At 57.7% G+C, this 22,459-nt stretch overlaps 2 protein-coding genes across 8 annotated transcripts in view; one reads left to right on the top strand and one right to left on the bottom strand.

Moving 5' to 3' along the window:
• The window catches only part of C10H7orf50 (chromosome 10 C7orf50 homolog), a 130,056-nt gene that overhangs the window by 69,885 nt on the left and 37,712 nt on the right, over window positions 1-22,459 (top strand). The window lies entirely within an intron of this gene.
• Window positions 1,483-18,177, bottom strand: GPR146 (G protein-coupled receptor 146). Of its 3 annotated transcripts, none has more exons than XM_027610147.2 (2): window positions 18,066-18,177; window positions 1,483-5,455 (listed from the first exon to the last, which is right to left on the bottom strand). In XM_027610147.2, the coding sequence occupies exon 2, from the start codon at window positions 5,437-5,439 to the stop codon at window positions 4,438-4,440; it is 1,002 nt and encodes a 333-aa protein (XP_027465948.1). In that variant the 5' UTR covers window positions 5,440-5,455; window positions 18,066-18,177; the 3' UTR covers window positions 1,483-4,437. The 3 variants fall into 3 exon arrangements, with proteins under 3 accessions (XP_027465948.1, XP_027465949.1, XP_027465947.1); XM_027610148.2 differs by lacking the exon at window positions 18,066-18,177 and adding an exon at window positions 10,880-11,711; XM_027610146.2 differs by lacking the exon at window positions 18,066-18,177 and adding an exon at window positions 8,108-8,746.

Genomic DNA, 22,459 nt, shown 5'->3' on the forward strand with positions numbered 1-22,459 from the left:
AATAAGTTCTGTGCCATTTGCTGATCTACAGCCTATACCCCTGGAAATACACATTTTAAGAATTCCAGAATTGGATAATATATATCAAATAATTTAAATCTTCAAATGTGTGGGTTTTTTCTTTGGCAGGTTTTCCTGCCTCATTTATGTAGAACTTTAGACCAATGGGTGCATCCACGGGAGCAGATTTAACAGATGAGAAATGAAAAAGCCCCCAATTTTCCAACCGATTTTAAATTCAAGAACTGGGCTTGTAACTTAGCGTCTTAATAGTTTATTCCAGGTTTATATCCTTTATCAAGTGCTTTCTATGAGGGAATGAATGTTTGACTCATCAACATGTCTGCCGCAATTAGCAGTACCTCTGGTTTCCTAAGATAAATTCTATAACCTTCATGAAGTTAACCTAAGATTAAACTCCCCTTTTGGAATCTTAAACAAGCATGGCAAGATAGATGAGTGTTTGTGGATTAACAAAAATAAGATTAATTTTAAAAGTGTAATTATCAAGATTTTGGTAACAAAATTAATGACCTTGGAATATAAACTTTCACTGGGGGAAGTATAGATTGGTCAATTAAAAAAATATATATATATATAGGATTGAGTTCACAGTCTACTTTAGCTTTTCCAAATAGCTGCTCATTCTCCTCTCAGCTCAAAATTCTTTCCTTTTTTTTTTTTTTGGCAACTTGGCAGAAGTGTTGGAAGCTCCCATACCTGGAAGAGAAGGGTTAGGTCACACCAGATTCACCCGAGATGAATTTAGCACAAGAATGTGGATGAACAAATGTGAGGTGGAGAGTAGGTTCTGCAGCATGTGGGTTGGTGGCAGAGGTGTTCCCAGCAGGAAGAAGAGCATGGAGGTGAAGACACGTCTGTGAGACCGGGGATGCTGCGAAAGCAGTGGTGGGGGTCTCCGTTAGAGGTCAGGATCTGCGCGGGAGACCCAGCCTGCCTCAGGCCTGTGCTTCACCAGGAAGAACTGCCAGGCTGCGACATGCCTCAGGGGCCCTGTGTCACCAGCACATGTGGACGCTGGGAAGGGGGAGGGACCCCCGGCAGTCACACAGCTGCTGGAGCCACCAGGACTCTCCGTTCTGTCCTCAGCCCTCAGGCCCCTGGACATCACCAGAAACAAGCTAGTTTGCAACCAGAGCCACTGAGAAATTGAAAACAAATCAGTGATTTTAGGTCCCTCTCCTGTTTGGGGGACCCCAGCTGGGGTGAGAAACTCAAGGGTTGTGGGCAGAGACCCATGTGCCCCTAGCTCTGTGCTCTTGGGATTTCCCTCTCTCCTAGGAGCTCTTTCTCCTCAAGCAAAGAGCAGAACAGATAAGCAAGGAAAAGGGTCTTTTTATTTGAAACAGCAACTGCCACTACAAACCAGCCCACCCGCTGGATCCCGTTTCTGCTAATAATGGTGCTGGCTTCCTGAGCCAGGAGCCTGGCTGTGCATGGTGGACGTTGGCATGACCCCAGCCCCGCCCGCCCGCCCGCCCGCCCGCCAGCCGTGGCAGAACTAGAGGTGAAGCAGTAGCAGGCGTGTTGCAGGTGAGAGGTTCTACGGCTGCTGTGCTGGGGCCCGTGCAGCCGCACCGGTCACTCAGCCAACACCAGGCATTCCCAGAGGAGCCGTGGCCTCGGGACTACCCGTCGTGCAGCCCACAGCTTGAGGAGGGTGGAGGGGGTCAGGCCTGAGGCTTTTGGGATTTGAAAAGAAACCCCGGTGCATCTGAAGACCTGGAGCAGCAGAGGGGGGACCCTGTCCTTCAGTAGAAATAGCACGTTCCTGACAGAAGCAACCCAGAAACTTCTCTCATTCTGCCCCGGACCTACTGTCAGGGAAGTAGATGGGCCCCACAGAACTGGTCCAGAGTTTCCCAGCTACCGGGGGCAAGCGGGACCAGGGCCGTGGCATCCAGTGTACTTTCATGATTCTGCACAGGCAGACTCTTAACTCAGTCACATCATCCTAGAGGGGATACACTGTGCAGATAGAAAAACAATGGCAACTAAGTCATGGGCTCAATTTCCCAAGAGACCAGGACCAAACGGAGCAACTTCCCTGCATGGAATGTGGCAGAAAATCGAGCCACACTCTGTTATCCTCAGACCAGATATGTCAGAACTCAGAAGTTTTCAGGTTGTCGCAAGTTAGTACATTAATCTCTCTCCTACGGGACTAATATCCAAAATACATATAAAGAACTCCTACAACTCAGTAGCAAAATGAAATCTGATTACGACATGGGGAGAAAGGTCAGAATAGACATTTCTCCAAAGAACACATAGATGGCTAACGTGTACATGAAGGTGCTCTGCATCCCTCACCACCAGGGAGATGCACATCAGAACCACAGAGGGAGAGCTCCTCACACCTGTTAGGATGGCCATCATCAAGAAGACGAGATAAGAGCTGGTGAGGATGTGGAGAAAGGGGAACTGTCGTGCACCATTGGTGAGAATGCAGACCAGTGCAGCCACTCAGTACAGAGTTTCCTCAAAAGTTAAAAAAAAAGAGAACTACCCTACGACCTAGTCATCACACTTGTGGGTATTTACCCAAAGGATACAAAACCACCAACTGAAAAGACGTCTGCAGCCCCGTGTTCACCGCAGCATTATTCACCATGGCCAAGACACGGAAGCAGCTAAGTGTCCCTCGATGGACGAGTGGACGCGGAAGGTGTGGGGGTGTGTGTGTACATACACACAGAACATACAGTGTGGAACATCAGCCATAAAAAGGAATGAAGCCTGGCCATTTGTGACAACACAGAGGGACCAGTAGGGCACTGTGCTGAGGAAAATGTCAGCCAGAGGAAGGCAAATACCGTATGACCTCACTTATATGGCGGATCTTTGAAAAAACAACCAAGGTCATAGAAACAACAGATTGGTGGGAGAAATGGGTGGAGGGAGTCAAGAGATAAAAATAATAAATAAATAAATATGGTGCATTACTGAGCATCGACCAAAAACAAAGCAGGTGTTTTTTTTTCTGGATGCACAACCCTAAAAGCAGGATGGTGTTACCAAATTACCAATTCCAACCCAAGCTATTCCCTCTGTAACTGTAACACTGCAAGGAAACTTCGGTTGAAATATAAACCACATTTTAAGGAATGTGCGTGTTTATAGTCCCTTCAGCAAACAACTTCTGTGGGTCTGTTTTCTGCATGTGCATGCGCGCACACACAGTAACATGCCGTGTGTACTGCACGCTATGGGACAGTGGGCCTGGGGCAGGGCCCCATAATCACACTCCTCTTTCCTCAGAAAAGTGCCCTCCTACCACTTCAGATCAGGGTTTGCTACCAAACGAACTTGCTGCCAACCTGAAAAACAAATCTTCCTGCTTTTCGAGTTTTGTGGATTTCAGAGTTGGAGTTAGGGGCTGCAGGCCTGGGATATGTCGTGGTGGTGTGGGGGGCAGGGGGCTTCTGTTCCCACAGTTTTAAAGCAGATGTTTACAGGCCACGGTGTGGAAGGATCCAGGCGCATGCTACTTCTGGCTAAGCAGGTGGGTCTCAGGCTCCCCGCGGCAGCGGCCCCACGCTCCGCGCCTGCGTCAGACGAGGCTCGGTCTTCCAGGCCTGTCTTTCCCCTGGGCAGTCCCTTCCAGCGTCAGCGTTAACCGCCTTTTCCTTTCTTCAGTTTATTTGTATTGTTGAGTTTGGTGCCACGTTGGGGAGTTGGCCTGTACGGCAAAGGCCAGCTGATGTCAGCGGGGAGAGCGGCAGGGGTACTGGGTGCGTTCGGTGGGCAAGGAGAGCTGTGAGCTACTTTACTCTGATTAAGACCAGCCACACCACTGGCTTTCTCCTTCTAAGCATCTTCACGCCACCTGTGTGTGTGACACCGTGCACCTCCTCCATGCGACCCTGCAGCCTCCAAGCCCACCCCCACCCACCCTTCCGACGCGGGTGCTCTTTTGTGTTGCTTCCTTCATTTTCATACTGTTGTGACTTTTCTATCAGATCTCTCTTTTTATAAACAAAAATAAAAGTGAGAGAGGGAACCAAGGATTTTAACGAGACGAAGTATAAATACTGGCTTTTGACTGTCATCACTTTGCTCCGGGGACCCAGTGTGGAGGAGGCCGAGGGCGTGGACCTGGAGGATTGAGCGGTGCACACACCTCGGGCAGAAGGGCTGACACAGCTTTCCTTCACACCAGGCCCCTGTTGCTTTGAACAACGTGGCCTTTCTGAACAACAGAAAACTTGGCCAGAACACGCCTTGTGCTGTCCTTTGTTCTTGCCGCAGTGACCTCCTGGGGAAGACAGTGACAAAGTGCCATGCATCCAATTGAAGTGTCAGTCACCTGTCTCCCGGGAGTTGGGAGTGGACCATGCCTGTGGGGCGTGCACCCTCAGCCACCTTCCAGGTGAGCCTGCGGTGAGCACTGATGGCGGCCCCAGGACCGGCTCTCTATGCCATCACCTGCTGGACCGCCACTTGGTCTGGGGAGCAGCTCTGGTGCCCACAGTGCATTTTCTTGATCAGCCGCCGGAGTTTGCTGGGGAAGTTTCTGTTGATGTAGCGGTAAAGAAGTGGCATCACGGAGCTGCTGGAGAAGGCCAGGAATCTCGACAAGTCCTTAGCAAAGAGCAGAATCCCCAGGTGGTGCCCATCCATGGGCTTCCCCCGCAAGGCGAGCAACGTGTGCCCCAGGAGGGTCAGGTAGTGAGGCGTCCAGAGCCCAAACTGCGTGCACACGGTGGCCACCAGAAGCCTGTGCACTGAGGGGTCCAGCCTCCCCGCATCCTGGTCAAGGGGCGTGTCTTCCTTCCGGATCCTTGAGATGAGCGCAAGCGCATAGAGCACGGCCAGGGTGGGGACCAGATACCCAATGAATACCATGATGGCGTCAGCAGCCTCTGTGTCCTGCATCTTGGAGCACTCGACGATCCTGGCCGCCACGTGGCTGCAGATGTAGAACAGCAGGGAGGAGAAGCTGGTGAGCAGGGCCCCGCCCCAGACAAAGCCGCACACGTGCCTGGTGTTGTAGACGCTGGACATGTAGGTGCGTGGCAGAGCCCGCTCGATGTAGTAGTCGAGGCTGAGCAGGGCCGTGGAGTACATGGTCACCAGGGAGGAGACGTTGAACAGCACCAGCAGTGTGATGTGGGCCTCGCTGCTGAAGCCCCACAGGGCCCACCCGGAGGCGCTGGGGCCCAGCAGGTGCACAGGTGCCAGGACGCTGAGCACCAGGCCTGCCACGGCCATGTTCACGAAGTAGACGTCGGGCATGGTCATGCTGCTCTGGTCGTACAGGTTGACCAGGACGAGCAGGGCGTTGTAGCCCAGGCCCACGGGGACGCCGATGACCAAGTAGAGCAGAGAGAAGACAGACAGGACCACGTAGAAGTGCTGGCAGAGGAGCTGGTCCTCCACGCTGCCCGTGCCGTTGAGCGGGCCACAGCTCCACATGGCGGCAGCGGCGGGGCTGTGTGGGAGGAAGCAGCGCAACGTTAGACCCAGGCCTGCGGACCCCTCCGAAATGCAGACAGAGGTGGCGCAGGGAGAGAGCCTCGCTCCTTAAACTAGCACAGGACAGTCAGAGACGAAAATTCTGTCCTGAGCACGTGTGTTTCCTGTGAAAGCGAAGGTGCCGTCCCATGGCTGTCCTAAGTCCTGAGCTGGGCCAGCGAGGTCACGATGCTGCACTAATCTTACCGACCGCGGTGAGTCTCCCTAAGCCTGCTTCTGAGAGAAATCTGAGCAACGGATGATTTGCCCAAGATGCTGCTGGGAAGTCGCTCCCAGCCTGCTTCGTGGCTCCTCCTGGGTCCCGGCTTCTCTGTGCGGGGAGATGGCCACGCTGGAGGACCTCCCCCAACCCCACCGTGCCCTCACCGCTCTGCCTGGGCTACATGGCCTTGAGTCCACGTAACCCCCTCCTGTTCAGCCTCTTCACTGAAAGTGGGTTGGAAAGACAGGTGCCTATGGGGCCAATGGCCCGTCAGCCAGGGCGGCACCTGCACAGCGCTCGGGGCTGGGATGCGTTCTGACGAGGCCTTCCTGTGACAGGGGGACCCTCCACAGCCACCTGGGTGAGAAAAGCAGCCTCTCTGCCGCGCAGGCAGGCCATAGCCTTGCCCGGACCCTTCTCAGCATGCATGGGAATTGTGTACCCGCCTTCCACACCTACGCCTGTGGTCTGGTGGCCAGAGACCCATCCTGTCTCTCGTGGCACCCAGGCTGCACCAGCAGGCGGCACCGCCAACCCCGTGAGCAGGCGCGGGTGCACACGTGGGCAGCTGCACAAGCTGGTGTGTGTGACCGAGGTGCGCCGTGAGCTGAGCTGGGAGAGCAGGAGGCGCTAAGCCAGGCAGGGGAGACTGGAAGTGGGGCTGGCTGCCACGGGCTGAGACGCTCGTGCCTTCATCCCCACAGGGCCATCGCGGGGTCCCAGTGAGGCCATGCCCACGGGAATTGTCGTGGATCCTGGGGTTCCCTGGGGGGACATGCTCCCTGTGGGGGTGGTGGGGAGGAGCTCCACCCTGCCAAGGCGCCCGTACCCAGAGAGACGGACGGGGTGGGCCTTCGGTCCCAGTGCCCTCACCCAGCCTCGGAGGCAGTGCCCAGGCGGAGTGCAACCCAGTGGCCTGTGTTCTAGCGCTTGGGAGGCCTGGCTACACAGGTGGCCGAGAGAACCCACAATGTGAGGAAAGAACACTCTTCACCAATGTCAGTTCTCTGGAGGAAAACCTTACTTTCCAAACTGTAGTTTGGTCCAACCTGATCTCCTGCTCTCAGAACAAGAAATCCTCTTGGGCAAGCACATACAAAGCAAACATTTGTTTCCCAGGCTTAGGGACAGGGATCAGCCAGCCCTGCTGCCCATGGAGGGGCTCGGGGGCCAGGCCCTGCCCACACCAGCTGCAGGCCGGAGCCTGGCGTGGGGGGGTGAGGGGTGACATGGAGAAAGGACTCTGTGACCAGAGACCTTTACCCACTGTTCTGCCTCGCCCTGCCCCACCCGGGCCAGTGGGGCGATGGGGGGTTAACAGTGAAGGAAATGGGAGGCCGGGGGCCCCCACAACAGGAGTGTGTCTGCACCGGAGTCCCCCAGCATCAGACCACGGTGGGCGGGAGACCGTGCAGACGTCAGGGACGTCAGTCAGTGGGAACGTTTTGAGGTCCTCACGAATGCCACCCAGCAGCCTGCGATGGGTGATGTGTGTCAGACGGTAGCAATACTCAGGGCCGGGCTGGGCGCAGGGCTGGCCGGGCTCCGCCCACACGTGCTGGTTACGTCACTTTTAGAAGTGTTTACTGTTACCCACTGCATGGGCCAGGTCCTAAGGTCTAGACAGTGCTCCTCAGCCTCTGGCCCTGGTGGATGCTCTGCACCCCAGGGGCCAGATGCTGGGGGAGAAGGTGGGAGCCCCGGGGCAGGTGGCGCGCTCCTAGAACACCCGTGCGTCCCACAGCTGAGGCACTGGGTCCCGCAGGGGCTGGGGAGGGGTCCCTTTCATGTCATCTTTAGCTGATTACATGGCCGGTTTCCGCTCTCCTTCTCCTTCCTGAATGCCTCCAGAGCTGGCCGTGCATCTTTCAGTGTGGCCTCTTCTCTGTCCTGAGACCCCGCCGTGCTGAACCGTGGCTCCGACAGTAACCGGGGGGCGGAGGGGGACAGTGAGCAGAGGAGGCTGCAGGGAGCTTGTCTGCCAGACTTCACTGGCCTCGAGTCCCCAGGAAACTACATTCTTGTGGCCACTGTGGACATCTTCCATCCCAGAGCATCCGTCCGTGCCGTGACCAGCTGGGCTCACGTCCTGTCCAAGGACCCGTGGGCTCTGCCTGAGATGTCCCCCCTACTCTCGTGTCCAAGCCTCTTTCCTCATGAGAGGACAGAGACGTGCCCCAGAAAGAAAGGCCCTGCGCCATCATTACAACAGGCCCTGGCTCAAGTGGGGCGCTTGCCCCCAGGAAAGGCTGGGACCCGAGGCCCCGCACTCCTGGTCCGACGCAGCCCGTCCTCCTCAGACCTGCCCTGTCGCTTCCCTCCTGCCCTCGGCGCTCCCTGCTGCTGCCTGTCCCTAGCGGCGCCCCACAGGGGCCCGCAGCCGTGCCCGCGCCTCAGGCCGCTTACCTTTATCCCGACCCCACACGTCTCTGCGCCTGGACCGCAGACCGGTGCGGGAGCGACTCGGCAGCACAGACACCGGAGAGGATCCTGCGTTTCTCTGCAAACAACCCGCCCCCGCCCCCGCCCCCGCGCGCTTATCGGCCGCAGCCTCCCGGCGCTGGCTTCCTGTGCGGCACTCGTGCACACTTTGCGCCTGGCCGGCGAGCACACTGCTTGTTTCCTCCAGCGAGTCACCCCGTGTCTGCCTCCCTTGGCAGACACAGCAACCCCTCCCTATCTCTGTTTACACCAGTTCCCCAGAACGGGGCTCCTGCCCAGTTGCGCCAGGTTCCTTCCCCTCTGCACCCCAGCCTGCGCTGAGCTCAGCGATGGGGCAGGTGCGACAAGGCTTGCCCAGAGTCCCCGTGGCCGTTCCTGACACCGGGGCGTGGGGCCGTGATGAGTTCCTTTTTTCTCTTGAGCCAGGAAACTGAGAGGCAGCTTAGAACTATAGGCCGCACCGAGTCTCCACGGAGAGGGGCACCGGGGGCTCTTGGAAGGGGCGGCCGTGGCTGAGGACAGGCTCAGGACTGGCAGGAAGAAGGGCGGGTGGTCTCCCCCGTGTCGCTGGGGCGCACAGAGCTGCCGGCCGTGTCCCCCCAGTCAGGGGCTTGGGGAGCCACTGCCCTGACTGCCTGCGGCTGCCCCGTGGGGCCGCAGGGAAGGGCAGCTGGTGAGCGGCGCGCTGGGCTGAGAGTGGCTCCGTTCTTGGGAAATGGTCACGTGGAGCACAGTCTGTTTAGAATTTCCTTCCCAGTTCTCGTGCTTGTGTGGCCCTGGCTCGCGTGTCAGAGAGGGGCCGTATGTGTGGAGAGCAGGCGGGGGCCGCCAGTGCTGGGTCTTCGGTTGGAATAGGCCTGAGTTTCTGTTTGCTGACAGCTAGTAAATACAGAATTTATCCACTTTATTTCAAAAGCGGGAGCTCGCGTCTGTGCATAGTTGTTGTGTGCATCGAGTCGGAGGATGCCAACTGTTGGCTTTCTGTCAGCCTGACGATGACAAGCTTTGCTCTTTTGCCCCAGCATTCTTCTGGGGAAGCCAGCGACGAGGAGCCACTTTGTTTTACAAACACGGGCATGTGGTATTTGCCAAAGCAGGAGCGTTCATTCCTGTCTGGGAGGAGGGGGCTGAGAGGCAGGGGAGGGAAGGGAACACCTGGGGGGGAGGCAGGGGCCAGGTGCAGGGGTGATGCCACCATCACTGAGGCCACTGGATGGCCACGTGCCCACCTCAAGATGGGCTCACCCACGCCCTGTGCAAACCCAACATGGGTCCCTGTGAGCACTGGTGGTGGAGCCCGCTGAGCCCGGGGCTGTGGGCACGTGGCACAGGTGGGCGAGAAGCAGGTGGAGGTACTCAGGAGGCCCAGGGACAGAGACTGCACCCCCAGAACGGCCACGTGTCAGCGGGTCTGGTGAGTGAGCGAACGGTGGTCCTGTCTAACCTTAGTCACAGGCGCTTGGTGAAGCACTCACGGGTCTCGCAGCTGCTGGCTCTCATCATAGCTGACGTTCCAAAAGACACAAGCTGGGGGCGGGGGGGGGGGGCACCATCCTGTGCAGGCTGGGGCCGCTGCCTGTCATTCTGCACCTGGGAGCCAGGCGGATGCCCCCGAGCCCCCAAGCCTGCCCTCCGGAGGACCTCTGGTGGGGGCTGGTCCCGGCCTGCCTTTCTCTGGTTCCTATTTCCTCAGGGTGATCCACTTCCCTTTTGCACACTCTGGTTTTGCAAGTCCAGGAACCTGGGAACAGAAACTTCCCTCCAGGCCTTCTGGGGAGGAGGTGGTCCTGGGAACAATGGTTTGGCTCCCGCCCTCCTGCCCAGGCCTCAGACCACCTTTCCAGCTCCTGAGAAAGAGGAACTTGGCGCGCAGCCGGAGCGGGGTGGGGGAGGCGGGCCATTCCAGGAAGGCTGTCTCTGCAGGGGTGTGCTGGGCTCAGTGCACTCCATGGTGCCCGGCGCACCCCGCTCCACCCCTTCTCATTTGGAAATCTGCCACATTCTTCCCAGACGGCAGGATGGATAATCTAACTTCCAGGGCCCTGTCACCTGCCTTGTCCCCTCAGCGGACGGGGTCAGGGTCAGTGAGGACCCCGGTGGGCTTCTCGTCCAAGCTGGCCTTACAAAAGCAGGCCGGGCCTGTCTCCACACCTCCTCCCTAGGACCCCTGGGACCCTCCTCGCCGGAGCTCCCTGCTGCCTCCCTGGCTCCTGGGCCTGCTTCCTCTTCCACGCACCCTCGAGTCTTTTCTAGAAGGGTTTGTTGGCAGAGCTGCCTGGCCTGCTCTGCCCTTCCTGTCCCCACTTCCTGCCCCTCACCAGCTCCCTCAGTGCTGCTGCTGCCCCTCTGCCCCCCTCTACTGGGCCTGCCTCCAGACAGACTTACTGCTGTCGCCTCTCCCACCCCCAGAGCCTCCCCCAAGGTCCACGCAGATCCCTCGTCAGCACCCACAGCAATGGTTGTGCCCACAGCTCTGCAGCAGACAAGGCACCGGGAATGGGGCCAAGCTCCTGTCCTCCCGCCTCACCCCCATGACTGTACTTGGGGCCCCCATGGATTCCCACTCCTGCCAGCCCAGCGTCTCGCCTCAGCTGGGTGCTGCTTCTGTCCCTGAGCCTCTCCCTTCCTGGGTGGGGGCCCAGCCTGCTCCTGGAAGGGCCCCTCACAACCTGAACGTCTTCCCAGAGCACTCTCCTCTCCGGCCCAGATCTCCGTGGGGAGGGGTGACCCACTCACCCTCGAGATCCCTGCTGAGACGGGTCCGTGGTGGCTTCTGTGCGCGTGCTGCGTGTTCTCCCACGAGCCAGGACTGCCCATCAGCAGAGGTGCACGCAGCAAGGGCGCCCCTAGCACGCGCAGGTGTCCTGCTGCCCACGTCCACGGGAACGGCAGCAGCAGCAGGACTGCTGGGCCCCCATCTGTGTAGCCGGACATGGGCCTCTGTGGTGACAGAGTAGCGGCCCAGCCCCGGGCCGGTGGGAGGAGCCGCAGGAGGGCCGTGCACAGTCAGGCTGGCCTGTTCCTCGCGGGCACTGGGCATCTTGGCTGGGCCAGAAAAGGGAGGCAGCTCTCCAGGCCAGAGACCTCGCACCTGCTTGGGGTTGTCCGAGATGGAGCCCGCTGTAACTTTCTTCTGGCTTTTTCTATAAAGGTGACTCACGTACCCTCCCTTTCTGAGGGTTTTGTGTGTGTTTGTTTTGTTTTCTAATTGCAGTCAGAACGAAGAAAGCCTCCACATCAGGAGAACAGGGCCAGTCTTTCAAGTGCCTGCTCCCCTTCCTGGTCCTGTTCCCATGGGCTGGAGAGACCAGTATGGCTTGGAGGGCAGCACGGTTCCAGGCCTGTGGGCTGGCGGGCGCCCGAGAGGAGAGCAGATGAGCAGCCAGCCTGGTGGTAGCAGGGAGTAGCTGGCCCACAGGAGGGTGCTGGGCCCCACACCAGGTTAGAGCACACAGTGGGGCTGGCCTGAGAAATGGCAGCCCCAAGCTCCCCGCCCGGGGCGAGCCCATAGTGACTCAAATCGTCACTGTGTATGCGTCCACAGCTGTGCAGGGCCCCTTTCCTCGAGCTTGGCTGTGCGCACATCCCAGAGAGGGCAGCCTCCAGACAGGCCAGACGTTTCCCTCCAGAAAAGCCTGAGAGGACCCAAAAGCTGAGCTGACATCCCACACATGAGGCTGGCTGTGCGGTGGGAAGCCTTCAGAGGGAACAAAGCTGTGTGGTCACTTCTTCCAATGTGGAGGGATCACCTCTTGGGCCCCAAAAGCCCTACCCTTTAGAGGAGAGCAAGGCTGAGGTTCGCAAGGACAGAGTCTCGTGGTCAAAGCTGGATCCATTTGTGGACTTGGTGTCGTTGCACTGCCGTCCGGGCCTCTGCTGCCTCATGGGGGGCCCTGGGGCCAGCCTGTCAGAAGGGCATGGTACAGTAGCTGCCTCCCACAGGGCAGGAGAGACCCAGTGAATGCCGGCCGAGGACAGAGTGAGAGACTGGTGGACGTGCAGGACGTGTCTGAGTGTCCGCTGGGAGGCCCCTAGGGGCTGGAGCCCTTTTGGGTTCTCTGCCCCATCCCGGTTTCTAGGGACTTAGCGATTTCCAGGCGCTCTCTCTCTCTCTCTCCCTTTGGCCCCAGCTGTGTGTCCTCAGCCGGGTGACAGTCCTTGCAGATGCTCTTATGCATAAAAGAAAAGCCATTTTCTTCCAAGATCCCCTCTGGGCTTCAATAATTATATTTCAAGAAGATGCTTTCCTAGACTTGCCAATTTCCAACCCTTGGAGACCTCTTGGCCGCCTCCCGGTCGTGTCGTGCTCCGCTTGAGCTGTGTCGGGAGGCTCTTGGGGCAGGGTTATGGGCTCAGCACGGGAGCGTGGAAGTGCTGGAGAAGGCTGAGAGGAGGGAACCCGCAGACCCCTGGGCGTGATGGAGGAGGACGTCTGGTGGCCGCGGGTCTGGCCTGAACACCCCTCTGGGCATCTCTCCTTGCTGGCTTGGAAAACCGAGGAGGCACCCTCTGCTCTGGGCCCTGAGCTAGTACTTTGGGGATCTCCGGTTTCTTCCTTATTGGTACCGGCAAGCGCCCGAGATGCCAGCTCTGTAGGAGTCACGCAGACACAGCCTTGAGGCCCTGCTGCAAGAGCAGGCGCAGGCCTGGTCCCCGGTGGCTGACCAGTGAACCAGCACGCGGGCAGAGAGGGCCCTGCAGGCCACGGGTTTGGAAGGGAGGCCTGTGCGTGGGAGGCCAGGCCACGGGGAAGATGAGCTGACAGGAAAGCTGGGAACAGAGACAGGCCACACCTCTGCTCAGCAGCCTGAGGAGCCCTGAAAAACCAGGAGGGGCCGTTGTCCCAAGCAGCAGGGGTGGTGCCCGTGTTAGGAGCTGCCAGGCCTGGGTGGTGGAGGGGGACAGACGGGGACAGGTGCACAGTGGGGCCTCGGTGCGTCCTGGGACACCAGTCCGAGGTGGCTTTCCTACTTTGAGGAAGCGGCTCTGAGTTCAGGCACTGCCTTGAACCCTGGCCTGCCGCATTCTACCCTACGCGGGGGAGCCCTGAAACAGGAGCTCGGCAGTGAAGGTGGCTGCTTACACGGACACTCCCGCCTTGCAGAGGGAGTGGGGCTAGCAACCTGTGAACTGGCGCAACACACCGTCAGGAAAGGTGCACGTGCCCCAAATTTTGGGGAGTGTCCACCTAGTTGAAAATTCCGTCTCCGGAGCCTTCTGCCAGGACTGGTGCCCAGGCTTACTGCTTACCCAACCGGGGGGCGCTGGTTAGGCGGGTAACGTACTACCTCAGTTTCTCCAGCTTAGGAGACTCTCATGTGACTGCTGGGGGCTTAGGTGGATCCAGCTGTGTGGAGCACGGCAGGGTGAGCCTCAGCAAGTCCCTGGTGGGTGGACGAGGAGGGTGCACGCACAGAATCTGCCACCTGACACATGGGAAGAGGAGACCGACAGGAAGGGAGGTATGGGGACGTGAGCACCAGTCACGAGCCTAGTGCCAGCTGTCAGGGGGGAGTCGGGGAGGGTGGGGAGAGGAGCAAGCTCCAGACCCTCGCCACACGCATGGACCGTCCCCATCACAGAGGCTTCCTGAAGCTTAAAGGCTTTGTGGCCAACAACACAAACAGCGCATTTCCTGGTGCTGCGTTCACGTTACACTGGGGCATGAATGTGTGCTTCCCTCGCCTGTGTTCACGGCACGCAAAGAAGGGGGCCGGGGGAGAGAGCAGCTCTGGGCCCGTTCTTTTCCCATCCTAACACGGGAGGATTCGGGGAGCCCTTTCTGCAGCGACACTCCCTCCTCTTCCCCGCTGGCAAGGCCCACACTGCTGTTAGGCTGCCTGTTAGAAGCATTTTGAGGCAGGACATCGATGGCTTTCTTTCTGTGCCTTTTCAAAAAAGAGCCCAAAATGGTATAAACCAGCTCATTAAAAGTGCATGTCTGTAAGCCATGAAAATGAACTTTGCTAAAATCCAGGGCTAAAGTAAATAGCGGTGTCTGTGCAAACAGGATGCCCGGAGTGGGTCGCAGCAGGAGTCTGGGCGGGGCGGGGGGGGGGGGGGGGCGCTGTGCAGACACGGGAGCAGGCTGCCGCTGGGGTGGGTGGGGGTCACGCCTCCTGGGAGTCCTGCGGGTGCGTGTGCTCGGGCATGTCCACGCACAGAGCCCACAGAGATGAAAGACCAGCAAAAAGGAATCAGCCTGTTCCAAGGTAGCTGAGCTGGTTTCACTAAAACGTTACCCTTATTTCCTTGCTCTGTTAATCAGGAAATCCTGTCCTCTGGTGTTGGGGGCCCGCTGGTGCTGGGCCTCCTGCCCGACCCCCCCCCTCCCCCACCGCCCACACTGGGGCAGGGCGGGGGTGCACACACTGATCCCTTGCCTAGACTGCCTTTCCTCGATTCCTCCCATTCACTTGACAAGTGCTAACTCACCCCTGAAGCTTTGTTTTGGCATCAGCACCCTGAGGAGCCCTCCCTGACCGCTGTCCCCACCCCCCTCCAGCCAGTCCTGCTGCAGCCCTCTCTTTGCCACCTGCTGAGAGCTTTCTGAATAGGGGGAGAGGGCTCTTGATTCCTGCCAGAAGCCTGGCTGGCTCTGGGGAGGAGGATCATTAGGTCATATCAGAGGCTCTCCCCCAAGGTGAGCAATAGACCCCATGCAGCAGAAGGGGTAGCAGAGAGTGGCAGCGCCTCTTGTCGCCGGGAGATCTGGGTGTGGGCACGGGGCTGTGGGGCCCAGGCAGTGCACCCTGAGTGGGCAGACAGCTCAGCCTGGCTGACGGTCTTGTGGGTTGTTTCTGTTTGATGTAGACCCGCTGTGCACCATGAGACTCAACTTCAGATGAATGTTCTAGAACAATCAGCTTTGAAAGTGACTCCTGAATGTTTATTTCCTTTTGTAATAATGGGCAGAGGCTTTAGCTACAATTAACATCCAGCTGGTAGGAGCCAGACACTCCGGAAAGGCTGCTGTTTTCATAGGTTTTTCAATGTAGAGAGCTTACGCATACTGATTCCTATCACAAATGCTGTGCCTTCCTGGGGTGTGATAAGAAACTGTTCGTTATATAGATGGGTTGTTTTGATTTTTATAGGCTTTTGCTTTTTACAGTTCTAAAGTGCAGAGTAGTGAGTGAACCAGGCAACCTGGCTCAGACGCATAAACAAAGAGCAGCCTCTCTTTCTCCGTGGAAGAGAACAGGCATGTTTGCTGGCTCAGGAAGGGCTGCCGGGGACTGAGACCAAGCAGTCAGGTCCGGGCCGGCAAGGCGCCTGTGCCAGGCCACCGGCTTCCTTCCCTGGAAGGAGACACGGGACACACGCTCTTTTGTCAATGCAGCACTAGTTTCTTGGGCTTTTCTGTTCTCGGACTAACTTGGTTTGAGGCTAGTGCTCCTTCCAGGCCAGGGGAAAACAGAAACTAAAAGACTGACTCAGAAATTCAAGGGGCTGAGAATAGATCGGGTCTCCATTTCAGACTCTGGGCAGACCTGGCACCTCAGCCAGGCTCCCTGATCTCCCCCCAGCCTTTAACTGGGTGTGCTCTTACCTGGGCAGCCGGGGGGGGGGGGGGAGGGGGGGCGGTGGTGGCGCTCAGAGCCACTCATCAGCGCCTGTGGTTCTTTCCCAGGGAGGAACCGCTGGTTATTTTTACTCATCACAGTTGCTTCCTCAGTTTGCTGGGTTCTAATTAAAACTGGGAAGCTACTGGGTACACCCCCACTGGCCTGTATGGGAGGAAAGGGACCCAGGGTGGGCCTGTTGGGGGACTCACAGGACACCTGGTCCATCTCACCCTGTCCTGCGATGTGAGGGATGTTGTGTTTGCACATGGAGGCTCCCAGGGGACTGAACTCTGTTCCCCAGCACCGTGATATTTTGGCATCTTAAATTAGAGAGAAGATCAGCCTTTTTCTTATCTAGACTGAGTCCCCTGCCTGGGTGGTATTTTGGGTCGTAGGTCTGTGAGACCCCTGTGGGCAGGTGCAGCCTGATGCTACACACTTTTACAAGTGGCTTTAGCCTTAGAGCCAGCAGCAAGCAAGGGGAAATGACAGGAAACACTGTTTAAGGAAGAAGGAGCATGATTTGTCATGTGTGCTAACGCAGAGGCCCCAGTTCTCTGGAAGGGAACTCACCCACCCCCGCACCACCACCCCCCCGTCCCACTGCCACCCCCAAGACACTGCCCTGGTACGTTTTTGGGTCACAAGAGGCCAGGGGACAGTTATGTTTTCAGGATTCCAAATGACATCCGAGGGACGCGAGATGGATGCCGCTGCCCCAGGAGCCCCCTCCCCTCCCCAGGAGGCAGCAGGGCCCTCTTCCCACCTGTAAATCACACAGGCATATTTCCCAGCAGTGATCTCTCTGTAAGTATGTCACCTTCTCATTATATAATAGGTATAAATCAGTCTTCACATCCCAACCTAAAAGCCTGTATGACCCACATTAAGTGGATATACCTTGCGTGTCATCGACCTACCGTGGGCTTTGAGTTCCACGCTGACATTTATGTTCTGCCCTAAGGCTGTGCTTTTCCATCCTCAGGGTATTTCCACACTCACTAGAGAGGCAGGACACCGCATGGTCAAAGAGCTGTGTGTGGCCCTGGGTGAAGGGCTTACTGCTCCAGCCCCAGCCTCCTATGTGTGACGGGCCTGGTAAGCACTGACCACATGCAAGCTACTTATCTGAGGCCTGCTTCGTTCAGGAAGAGAGCAGAGGCTCTGGTTTGGAGAGCCGGGCCCCATAGCAGTTCCTCACCGAGCTATGCCACGGGTCCTAGACAGTGGCTGTCCACTAAGCGTCATTTTCACTCGGCGGTGCCCCAGCTAGACCCAGTCAGGACAGTGGAGGATCTGGTCACCACTATGCATGGTCAGAGCCACTTTCCTCATACCCTTGTATTTGCAGGGGTCTGTGAAGCCAGCAGAAGTCTTTTGCAATTGCATGCTAACCTCTGCTAGAGGCTGAAGATAGGGGCTGCTCGGCTGAAATAGGGAGCTTGTTCCTTAGAGCTGGAATGGAGACCTCAAAGGACGTCAGAGGGATAAGTGGTGCTCTGGACATCAAATGTACAATCACCCTCAGGCCTTCCACATCTGGGCAGGGCAGAGACTAGGTAGATGACCACAAGCAGATGAATGCCCAGCTTAGAGACCCGAGTTAAGGGGTTTCTTGTTGCTAGGGGAGTGGGTGTTCAAAGGCTGGGGGGTCACTGCCTTCCTGTGAAGTTTTGCAGAAGCCTTTCCATGCACAGGGAATTTTTATATTTTTACCAAGTGTCCAAGACAGTTAACAACAGACTTGCTGTCTGCATTTAGATGTAGTTCCCTAACTTACTAAAAATTGTGCAATCATAAAGAGGAGGAAAGCTATAAGCATGCTGACCCTGGAGAACGCGGTCAGCCTCCCCCCCCCCCCGCCCCCCCGCCCCCCCGCCCCACCGCCCCGCAGGACATGTGAGGGAACAGCGGTGTTGCTAAGCCACATGCCCCTCCACAGGTTAATGACCGCAGGGTAGCGGCGGCCCGGTCAGCGCGCAGCTGGAGGTTGGCCCCAGATGCGGGACATCGTCCCCGCCCCCGCAAGGGGACAGCACCCCCAAAACTCCAGGGAACAGCGCCCCTCCTCCCCTGGGGGACAGCACTCCCAAAACTCTGGGGGACAGCGCCCCCACCGCGCAAGGGGACAGCAGCCCCAAACCTCCAGGGGACAGCGCCCCTACCCCCCCGGGGGGACAGCACCCCCAAACCTCCAGGGAATAGCGCCCCCACCCCGCAAGGGGACAGCGCCAGGGCGGGGCCGAGGCACCGGAGAGTCCGTGCGGGGCCGCCGCAGCCCGGGGCTTGCTCCCCGCGCGGGCCGAGACCCCGAGCGTGCCCGCCGGCCGACCCCGCGTTTGGCGCCCACTCACCGGCTCGCTGGGCCGCGGGCCGCGCAGTCGCCGCGGGGCGGGCAGCTCGGGGCTCCGAGGAGGCGGTGGCTGGGTTCACGGCGCGCACGCCGCGCGGGCCTGTGTACACACGTGACCGCCGCCCGGCCCCGCCCCGCCCCCGGCCGGCCCCGCCCCCGCCCCGGCCTCGGGCCGCACTCGACCGCGCGGGCGGGGCGGGACGGGGCGGTGCGCGCGCGGTGACCCGGGGTCAGCCGCGTGCCGGACGCAAAGCCCGGGCGCCCCCTTGGGCTCCCTGAAGCGCTGGTGCTGGTTGTGCTGAGTCAGAACGCACTCTAATCTGCAGGGGACAGGCTCCCCCGCACCCTCCGGAGGTTGTAATCTGGCCCTTAACAGGTGCACCTGCTCCTTCGCAGCCTGCGCTTGTGCTTCCGGATTCACCGGTTCCTTCCCGGTCTAAGGAATTACCTTGTCCACTGACCACCGAAAGACACAGCGCATTGTCTGCAGCCTCCTTAGTCTTGTAGCTGTTGTTCTAATTAAACGTTGGGAACCTTTAGAGAACAAGATGACTTACTCTCCTGCACCGAAAGACACAGCGCATTGTCTGCAGCCTCCTTAGTCTTGTAGCTGTTGTTCTAATTAAACGTTGGGAACCTTTAGAGAACAAGATGACTTACTCTCCTGCACCAAAAGACACAGCGCATTGTCTGCAGCCTCCTTAGTCTTGTAGCTGTTGTTCTAATTAAACGTTGGGAACCTTTAGAGAACAAGATGACTTACTCTCCTGCACTCCTACGGTGTGTAATAGTGTACCCTTAGCGGCGCATTCTGGCTCAGGATCCAAGAGCGTTTCTTTCTGAAAATCAAAGCATGCAGGCTGCAGAACTTAACGCAGATTTGCTTCCTGCGCAGGGGCTGAGCGAACCGCAACAGACGAGGATGGCAGCCAGGGCTGGCGCCCAGCGTCCAGGTGCTGCCTGCGTGCTCACGGGATCGCTTCTCGACCACTGACTAGAGGGAGGTCGGGGCTGAGCTGGCGGACCAGACTCCCGTTGCTCGAAGGGTGCAGCAGAGCCTCACTCCGTCCAGCTCACGTGTAGACCCCGTCGGCCCTGCTGTCATTGCCGTCACTTCTCAGCCAAGCACCAGAAGTGGGTTTGTAGAAGTAGGCACCTGGCCACAGCGGGTACTCCACACAGCTCGGAGAGCCTGCCTCTGCCAGCTCCTAACCCAGGCCCCCAGAGCAACCTCTTGAGGTATTTCCTGCACATTTCATCACATCCAAGACATCATTAATGCTGCACAGTTGCTTTGTGAACCACTGAAAACACTCACCAGTTAAATTCTGACACCGTCCATTCTAAGCATTCTGATTTTAGAGATGAGAAAATGTGTCTTAGCAGCAGTGAAATACGGTACTCTCATTTTAAGTTGCATCAAGGCTCAGAAAGCTTAAGCAGCTTGCCCAAGGTCACACAGCAGATGGTGGGGTCAGGATTTGGACCCAGACTGCCCAAGTAAAGTGTTGTCTCTGTTGTCTGAGTGGCCTTAGCAGAGTTCCTGCTCAGAGTCCCTGGAATGCCAGGTCTAATGAGGTCTGCCCATGGGGTATTTGAGCACAAGAGCGGCTGCTTGTAACTGGGGTGAGCTGACATTCAGCTCCGTTGAAGGCACTTAGTGCTCAGGTCACCTACACTGCCTTGTCGGCAAAGAAAGACTTCCTCTGCCAAGCAAGCAAACGGGGTCAGGAAAAATGGCAGAGAGTCTGGGGGGTGGGGGGGGTGGGAGATCTTCAAAGTAAGCCCACCCTCCAGCTGAGCCAAGATCAGCATTTTATAGCTAGGGAATGTAAATACGCTCCAGAGGGCTACAGCTTTGTATCTTGCTGCTAGCTGCTCCCCAACCGTTCAGGCCAGTTCCCAGGGGAGCCAGACGTCTGTGGGGACAGCACCACCATCTTGGGCAGACGTAGACTGGGATGTAAGAGCCGTGTGATGGACCTGCATCCTGGGTTTCTGACTGCGTCGTACTCAGATGTCACTTTGCGAAAACCACGTGGAGTTGGCCTCCCCTGGATTGCTGGTGAGGTTTCCTCAGGAATAGGAGTTGGGGGCCCCTGGGCCCCAAGGCTGAGCCTTTGTAGCTGCATCTGCTGTGGTCACAAGGCTGGTGCCCTAATTGTGCACTGCACTCTGCAGTGAAAAGGGAGACTCCGGCCCAGTTTTCTGCTGAGATCACGGAGATGCCTCTCCCTGGATTACAGAAACATCACAATGGCCCTTTGCTTAGCACAGTTTAGAGACTTGGCAAGTCTTTCTGGTGATTCTGGAGTGGCAGTCGATAAGAAAGGCTGCATTCCACGCTCAGGGGACTCTGGACTGCTGGCTGGGAACCTGAGAGTAGCCTGCTGCTGCCCAGAGTCATTCTCTTGGGGGCTAGGGACCAGGCCGTGGAGGGTTCGAGCTGCCCTAGCCTCGACGGAAAGGCAGGGTCATCTTCCTTTTGAAGGTGCACCTTCTTTCAGTAATGATGTACTTACACTGTACATTTGATCCTAGGTGATGTGTTGATCAGGGACAAGGAATGTTCAAAGTTAATTTGTTAGTTCTTACGAGTCTGGTTTAGAGGAGGGTTCTGTATCATGACTTCTGTGTGGTTCTATTAATATAAGTTCATGTTCTTCAGGGCTCCAGCAAAGTGTAGTAGACTTTGATAAGGCAGCGTGGAGGGCTTGGTAAGAGGCAGAGTCCCACCCTAGGAAAGCCCATGGGCTAGACGGGAAGTGTGTGGCTGATGTCTGGCTGTTGGTTCAGAGCTGGGCCTGTGGTTTCTCTGTTGTCATCACAGGTATACACACCCACAAAGGCAGACAACAACTTGGCATTTCATTGGACTCATCCAGTCAAACTTTTCTGTCCCAATTGTAGCCAGAAAGAACTCACAATCCAGCTTCCACATAACACAGTTAATAAAGATAGTTTCTTAGAAAAAGCTATTCTTTGTAGTTATATATTTTTTATTTATATAATCTTATGTCTGTATTTTATACTATACACAAACACACAAATGTAATGTTAACCCCAAAAACAGAACAGCCAGTTATTTTATGTGAAAAGTGGTTCCTTCTTTATTCCGGAATGGCAAAGGAATTGCAGTTAGCACGGGCATAGCGGGGTGACCCACAGGCCCGTCTTAGAACCGAGGGAAGGGAGAGCAAGGATGCTGCTTGGGACAAGAGCCCACTGGAGAGGCCGGACTGGGGACTTCTCATAGGCTGGGCTGTTGCTGGGCCAGGAGAAACCTTCCTTCCTGCCGCTCCTGGGCGGAGGAGCGCATTTGCGCCGCGCTGGGCTCCTCGCCTCCTTTCCCCAGGAGCGCGTTAGAGCTTGGTGCTTAAGTGTTTGTAGGGATATACTGAAAATAGATGTGATGTCTGGGCTTTGCTTCAGAATCGCCCGAGGCTAGGCCGGGAGGGGAAAGATGGGCCATACTGCTGAACGCGCGAGGATTCAGTAGACTTTTGTGTATCTTTGGGATCTCCTGTAAAATTCCCAAAAGGGGGGGCCAAAAGAAAGAGACCCCGCGCTGCTGCACGGGGCCCTGCTGGTGCAGGGGCGGGTCAGACCCGGCCTGGGCGCAGCTCGGTGACCTCGCAGGTCTCCATCCCCAGGGCGCGGGCACAGAGCCCAGCCTGGATCCCGCACCGCCCCCGCACCAGCGTCGGCCCGGGTGGGGCCTTGTGGGCGTGCAGACTGTGGGCACTGAGCCCCCGCGGGAGTTAGCGGGAAGAACTGGAATCGCGATGCTGGCAGTTTGCTTTTCCTCCTCTGAAGCCTTTCATCGGCGTTAAAAGTAGTGTGTGTGGGAGCGCTTCCTTCACGGAGCGGGGGTGGGCGCGCTGGAGGAGCTGGTGCCCAAGTGGCCTTTCGACAGCCTGCTCTGTGCGGGAGTGCAGCCGCCCGCGCGTTAGGCTGCGCCTCCGGTCTTTTACCCGGGAAGCTCGGGAGTGGTGAAGCCAGAAGGCTGCCGGAAGGCTGCCGTTCCCACAACAGCAGAACGCCCCAGCCCCCAGACCGGGCCGAGCAATGTGCCAGTATCCTGCCTGGCGGGGGGCTTCGGAAGAGATTGGGCTGCGGTTCCGCCTGGTTCCCCCAGTCAGCCTGTCCAGCGAAGGCAGGAGGGGCCCAGGCCCCACAGCCCCGAGAAGCCTGGGCCCAGCGCTCCGGCCTTGGGGAGGGGGAGGGGGTGGGGGGCTGGCTGCTGGGCGTTTGGCCAGGCCTGGAGCCAAGTGAGGACTGAGCTAGGCAGGGTCCCGCCAGTGGCCTTACTCCTTCTGGCTTGAGTGTGGGGCTGTCACCAACATATGCAGCTCTTGTGGGGACAGCTCGTCTGAGCCACACCCAACCCCCCCA

Source organism: Zalophus californianus, chromosome 10 (genome assembly GCF_009762305.2).
Source record: "Zalophus californianus isolate mZalCal1 chromosome 10, mZalCal1.pri.v2, whole genome shotgun sequence".
In the NCBI taxonomy this organism is placed as follows: Eukaryota; Metazoa; Chordata; class Mammalia; order Carnivora; family Otariidae; genus Zalophus; species Zalophus californianus.

What these genes read in the sequence shown, in the direction of transcription:
- GPR146 (XM_027610147.2), bottom strand. Translation starts at nt 5,439, where the DNA reads ATGTGGAGCTGTGGCCCGCTCAACGGCACGGGCAGCGTGGAGGACCAG.